Below are 6,981 nucleotides of genomic sequence, written 5' to 3'. Positions count from 1 at the left end.
TAAGGTTAAAAATTGTTTTTCAATGAATCTGTTAACATTTAAAAGACTCAATATTAATTTACAACAAAAATGATCCTGCAAAATCCTGACACTTGAGTAAAAACATACACACTGTACAATGGCATCTATCTTTACATCAGAGTAGTCTCCCAGTCAGACACAGAACTGGCAGAGAGAACAATGTCGTTTTCATTTTCCCATTTCACACAAATTCAGAATTTTTTTCCTTGTTAATGTCTACCAGTTCTCTACAAAATTTTACACTTCACAATCTTTTCTTGAAATATGAGAAAAGATACAGAATCTCCTGAGTTATAAATGTAGCTTATACCTTCTTTAAAAAAGTTACTTTAAATATCACAAATTAATTCTATATCATAACATGTGTCTCTAATATTTGCATAATGATATAAACAACATTCAAATATGTTTGTGCTTTCTATGTTGACATTACTTTAGAACCTATTTTTAGCTTTCAATTAGACTGTTGTAAGATTTCCCACATATTTAATAAATGAAGATAAAACAATCATTAAGAAAATATTAACTGTTACATAGCTTTTCATCTTGCATTTTTTGCATTCCTATCAACCATATAATCTCTGTTCTTTAAGGACAGTGATAGATTTTTATCTTTTACGCATCAGCACTGCTGCTCTCTCAGCCTGGAGAGCATTCAACCACAGCAGGGTGTTTGAACACAGTCTTCACTCTGCCTTATCCCAGGTAGCAGTAACATCTAAGCATGTTGTTATCCATAATTTCCAGCTATTTCAACTGCAGGACCACCTTATTAGCTGCTTCCAAGGAAGTGATTAGATTTTGGAGCTCTTCTTTACTCATTTCAACAGAATATGGTTTCACTTCACCATTTTCTTTAACATCTAGATGAAGGCTTAAAAGTGGCATTTGTAAAGTAGCAATCTTGTCACTAGAAAGTGCAAGCTTTAACTGCCAATCAAAATCCTGTAGATGAGCAGACGAAATGTCAACTATTTCTCCTAATAGAGCCTGCTTGATTTCATCTTTCCTACTTCTCAAGCATTTCATAATAGCTTCTTGATGAAATGAATTTAACGGATTCAATTGCTGGAGTACCTCTTCATCAGATAAACTTTTACCAACTACAACTTTGAAAAACTTGGTAACATCTTCTAGAACAAGTGTCCATTCTGCAGAATTCCAGATGCTGTGATAATCCTGGTAAAGCGGATAAGCTTGGCCACAGATGCCATCAATTATTTTGTGAAGAAACTGCAAGCCCCACTCCTGAGGCAGCTTCTGCAGCCGCGACAGGGCCATCCCATCTTCCGGCTCCATCCTGCGCGACGCCGCGGTCTGAATCCAGATCTCAGCCTCTTGACTAACTGGGATCACATGTGGGAGCCTCCTGAGTGGCTAGTATTACAAGTGTGAACCACCAGCACCTGGCCACATCACACTTTTATAAGTAATTAACCACCAAAAAGACAGAAGTGGAGTTTTGACCCGAGTGCTCAAGTGACAGTTTTAAGCCCTGAATTCAGACATAGTACAAACACATGCATAGGTGGGTGGATGGATAGATGGATGGATGGATGGATGAATGGAATGACAGTTGGAGGAGGTGAAGGATGTGAATATTGAGGATAAGAGGGAATAAAGCAGGAGTGTGAAACTGATGGTGAGAACCATAATGGAGTGGGTATCACTGAATGTCTGATATGAAAAACGTAGTTTAGATGTACAAGACACTATGTTGGAAACTAACTTTACAACTTCAGGGTGGGGGGGTGACTTGGGGAGGTGGGGAGGGAAAGGATGGTAGGGGAAAAACAAAGGAGGAGGTAAAAATGCTCCATAGGAAATGTACTCATTACCTTACTCATGTAACTATAACCACTCTATACAGTATTTTCACAATAATATATATATATATATATATATATATATATATATATATATATATATAAATTTTAAAAATGTAGTTTACAGTTTCTACTCCAGTCTGACAATGAATAGGCCCAGACAAGGAGCATGAGATGTCTTTGATTCTTGAGCTTAGCATGTCTGTAGCATAGTAGGGAATAGTGGCTATAGAACACATGAGACACAGGATTGCATTCCTGACACTAACTGGAAGAAAGTAATCTACAAGCTAATAAGCCTGGCAGACCTTCACAGATAAACACAAAATTATGAAATTATTTAGACTCTGTGTGTGTGTGTGTGTGTGTGTGTGCTGATACTGCAGATGGAAAACTGGGGCTGGAATTCAGTCTCCTGCTTTCACTTGGCTTTTCCTATAAAGGCTGGTGCTCTACCATTTGAGCCACAAGCCCACTTGCAGATTTGCTGCCTCTGCTGCAATTACACACAAGCATATTATACTCTTCTATTCATGATAGCACATCTCAATTCAGAGTGATTTCATATTACATCTCAATAGCTTATGAGATAACATGAAGATTATTGACTACCTTTGTAGTCAATACTACCTTTGTAGTAGCAACAAATGGATGGAACAATAAATGGCCCCCTATGTTGCCATTGTGTTCCAAAAGCAACTCTAGAGACTGACAACCTTTAGCATGGTAAGTTACAGAAGGGCTGGAGGTGTAGCTCAAGTGGTACAGCACCAGACTAGCAAGCTCAAAACCTGGGAACCAGTACTACCCCACCACCTGCAGCATGAAAACCTTCAGGATGGGGAGAAAATACAATTGCTCTTTGAATACTAGAAGGCCAAAGCCAGGACACTGGATTGCAGAACAGTTTCTTCTTCCTAGCTGTTAAATCTCTAGTGTTCATTGTCTCTCAGGTGTAAGGTAACACTGCACATGTATGAATAGGATATACCATTTTTTTTGTAATACCATTTTTTTTGTAAAAGCTGATTTCTTTGGGAGCAGTTCTTCACTGTCACCAGTTTCACTAATTAACAGTTGGGCCTTCACTGCTCAGTTTGCAGGAAGTCTCTGAAGATGACAGAAAATTGGGTTATGAAATCAGGTTGGCTGGGCATCAGGGGTTTAAGCTTTAATCCTAGCTGTTCAGAGGCTGAAACCTGGAAGACTACAGTTCGAAAACAGCCAATGCAGTAGAAAGTATGTGTGTGAAACTCCACCTTCAAATAACCAGCACAAAACCAGGCTGGAGTAAGGGCTCTTGGTAGAGCTTCAGCGAGCAAGTACATTTAGGGAAGGCAAAGACCCAACTTTATATCAGCAAAGAACTGAGTTTGGCTGGGCGTAGTCCATGCTGTGACCAAACCAACACACCTCTCATCACGGGGGATTAGAAATCGGATCTCTACAAACGTTTCCACACGTGTCTCATTCCTGTTTGAGGAGCGCACAGGAAGGACTGACAGACACAGGGGCACACCTTCCCCAGCACACGTGGCACCCGGTCCGTGTCTGCGAGGCTGTTCAGCAGGCCGGGCGGCCATGCTCTCCAAGGATGGCCTGGGTCACACTGGAGTGGCTACGGCGGCCCTTCCGGGCCAGACGCCGCCATCCCACCGCGGAGCCGCAGCCTGCCAGCTGTCCGCACGCGGGCTCAGGTTCTCTTCATCCCTGCAGGGCCTCCCGCCACCCCACTTACAGCCCTCAGGGGGCCTGGTCCTCCAACAAGCCTGGCTTCTGCCAGAAGACGCTCCAGCAGGGCCTGGGGAGCACCGTGTGCACAGCCTTGCACTTCCGGTGGTGGTGTGGCCACTTCGGGTCATGGGCACCTGCCACTCAGAAGTGGGGCCTGGGGCCTGGGGGGGGGGGGTCACACAAGCCTGTAGGACTCTGTTTTGTCTCCTCCAGACCAGCACTGACCTCGTCCTCCACATCCCAGAACGAGAGTCCTGTGCTAATCCTCACTGGTGCTTTGAATAGAACAGTACTCTTTAAAGTACCCAGCCACAGGGTGGGAAGGGGCCTCCGTTCTCAAGCAGCAACACGACTGCCAGTGACATCCTGTGTTTGTCCCACAGCACTGATGGACCAGCCTGACTTTTCTTCAATAACTTGAATCCTTATCAAGGACTAAGTACCCATGTGCAAATTTGTGAGCATGTGTGAGTGAGCTGGTCCAAGCTGGCTGTGCCTACCTGGGACTAACTGGGAGATCCCTCACCACCTCCCTCCCTGCACTTCCCCAGTGTTGCTGCTGCTCTGGCTTCTGCTGAAGGAGTATGACATGCATAGGGGAAGGACTCAGTGTCCTGTCTGGATTGTCTGTGTTGTTGTGTTTCCTTATATCTCTGATGTTGTTTTTCATTTTGTGTTAGTAGTGGATTGTCCTTAGAAAACTCATCAAATTTCTCATTGTCTTCAGAGAACAATTAGAATAACTAGAAAGAAAAAGGAAACATCAATTCAAAAAGTAAACAGCATACTGCTCAAAATTCAGCATTCAATAGCCTGAAAATTGCTGTATTAGCCTCTGCATAGGTAGAACCTAAGGAATTAGTCTTCTAGAAGAGACCAATGTCTAAAGCAGAGGAAAAGCTAACTTCACCTTGGAAACCATGAACTGAGATTTCTACAGTGATGTAGAGAAAAAAATCATCCATGGAATGAGACCCCAAGCACTAACCTTCAGGTGAAGAGGCAGATGCCACCAATGAAGCAACGCCCCCTTTCCCTTTTCCCTCATCCTCTCCCATGCTCGCCCTTGCTCTGCTGTATTGTCCTGTCCCATTTTCCCTTCTCCCCTCTTCTTCCTCCCCTATCTTATCCTGTTCTATCCTATCCTATCCTGTCCAATCTTGGATGGAATGCAGTCAGTGCTGAAACTTCCCTAGCTCTAGGACTGCACCACATCCTTAATCATTTGCTTTTAGAGATCATTTATAGATAACTGTGGCCCAGTTCCCTCAATTCTCCATCCTCCTTGTTGCATATCCTGAGTAGCTGGGACAGAAAACTCAACTAGGCCCATTCTGCAGCCATTTTTGTTCTAGCATATGCACCCATCAAACCTGGGTCATGCTCAGTCCATCTATTCTGAAATCAGAGTGAAGATGTTTGGATTTCCAGAAACATGGGTTGTATTAACGAGTTTATCATGAAGGTATGAATACAGAGTGGCAGAATCCAGGGTTGGATTCATCTGTGATTGAGTAGATTGTCTTTGAAGGTTATATTTTTATCTGTCCTGGGGCTTGAACTCTGGGCCCAGGCACTGTCCCTCAGCTCTTTAGCTCAAGGCTAACACTCTACCACTTGAGGCACAGCGCCACTTCCAGTTTTCTGGTGGTTAATTGGAGATAAGAAAGTCTCACAGTCTTTCTTGCCTGGGCTGGTTTTGAACCCTGACCCTCAGATCTTACCCTCCTGAGTAGCTAGGATTACAGGTTTGAGCCTGGCTTCTTTGAAGGTTTCAAGGGTTCATTCAGCCTATCTAAAGTAGGTCCAGGAGTGGGAAAGAGTGAGTTATCTGAGTGAGGATATAAAATCCAGAGCTTGGGACCTTCTTCATCTCTACAACCAGTTACTTGGACTTGCTCTGTGCTGAATAAAGCAGGAACCAAGGACAACATGGACATGAGCTTTCTCCGCATGGGAGAATGGTGGACCAAGCCTGAACATTTCAATGCCCCATTGGTCTTTTACCTGGAAGAGGAGCAGGAGGAGAAGATATTCAATAGGTGGCCCTTATGCCATCTCCTTGCTCTTCACATTCATCAGTCTCTCCATGTTCCCTCTTTGATCTGTGTCAGGCCCCCACTCTCATGGTCACCTGACTCCCACTTCTATTGGTGGTTTTCCTGTTCTTCCTCTCTCCTTTCTGTTCCTAAGGCAGGAGGACAGATACCTCCACTGCATGGAGGAGCACAGCCACACCCTCATTCAGCTGGAGTCCTGGTTCACAGTCACAGACCACAACCACTTCACTGTGGTGGGTCCACCTAAGGCCAGGCAGTGGCTGATGGGCATGATATGGCTTTTGGAGCACAGGAACGTTCACTATCAAGCTCGAGGTAAATGTCTGTGCTCAAATTGTGGTTGAGGCCTTGAGGCCAAGCTTGGTGCTCATACATGGCAACTTAAAGACTCGACTGCTCAGGAATCTGAGAATCCAGATGTTCCCACAGCCCCCTCCACTGCAGGACACTAGAGTCAACCATATTATGAATCAAGTCATTGAGGGAGGAAAAGGAAATGAGGCATATGACTGGGTCCCATGGGGTGCACTGGGATGTCTCCTACCTCTCCCCTCCTTTGCCTGTGTCTTCACAGGCTTCTTGTACTCCTAGACTGTCTGACCTTTCTTCTGCCTGCCCAGGTTACCAGATGCCGCAAAATACCTGGAGCCAGACCTTAACGAAGGAGAACTTGGCTGCCTGTCTCAGAGTATAGCTAGACTCCTTGGTGGTAAAAGGCAAGCAGGATGAGTGATCCAGCTCTGCACTTCCTTGAGCTGAGTGCTTGATTTTCTTAGGCTCCCTCATACCAACCTACTTGGCATAGCTAAGTGAAGACATGGCAGACAGTGGTAGACATGGACATTTTTGCCTATGTCATCTCCCTGAGACCTTCCAGGCACACATGGATGGCAGTCTTCTAAAGTCTGTGTTTTGCTGGTGAATCATATTCAACAAAACCAGTTGTGCAGTCTACATTGCCTCTATATGGCCCCCTCTCTCTTTCTTTGCTCTTCCTCTGTAAGCTTTTCCTGCCCATTCATTTTCACCATCTCCCTCCCAACTTCTATGAAGTATGCAGCCTCTTTCAAGAGATCTCAGATTTTCACATTTTCAGTTAGTGTATGCAAGTTTCACATGGAACTAGTGATTACGTTGTGTTCTCAAACAATCATGGTTTGCATTTGTCTCCTGAAATGAGTGTGCTCCAAAAATGGGATGTCATTTGGCAAAGATGTCACTTTACCTGCTATCTTAAAGTCTCCCGTTTAACCAGATAACAGTGACTCTCTTTATATCAACTTGAAAATAACAAAGAAGCTTGTTTGGTGGGTCATGCCTATAATCCAAACTTCTCAGAG

The 6,981-nt window shown here is 44.1% G+C and overlaps 2 protein-coding genes across 2 annotated transcripts; one reads left to right on the top strand and one right to left on the bottom strand.

Annotated features, from left to right (window-relative positions):
* Positions 1-269: 269 nt before the first annotated feature.
* On the bottom strand, positions 270-1,339 carry LOC122113949 (COMM domain-containing protein 8-like). Its single transcript, XM_042687097.1, has one exon. It carries the CDS (start codon positions 1,318-1,320, stop codon positions 769-771), a length of 552 nt encoding a protein of 183 aa, XP_042543031.1. The 5' UTR covers positions 1,321-1,339; the 3' UTR covers positions 270-768.
* Positions 1,340-5,513: 4,174 nt separating this feature from the next.
* On the top strand, positions 5,514-6,335 carry LOC122113974 (KH homology domain-containing protein 1-like). Its single transcript, XM_042687115.1, has 3 exons — positions 5,514-5,623; positions 5,775-5,956; positions 6,262-6,335. Exons 1-3 carry the CDS (start codon positions 5,514-5,516, stop codon positions 6,333-6,335), a joined length of 366 nt encoding a protein of 121 aa, XP_042543049.1.
* Positions 6,336-6,981: the final 646 nt, after the last annotated feature.

This window comes from Dipodomys spectabilis, unplaced genomic scaffold, assembly GCF_019054845.1.
Source record: "Dipodomys spectabilis isolate Male_0828 unplaced genomic scaffold, ASM1905484v1 ptg000102l, whole genome shotgun sequence".
NCBI lineage: Eukaryota > Metazoa > Chordata > Mammalia > Rodentia > Heteromyidae > Dipodomys > Dipodomys spectabilis.
Note: the sequence above shows the minus strand (reverse complement) of the source record. Positions and strands in the feature narration are given on the sequence as shown.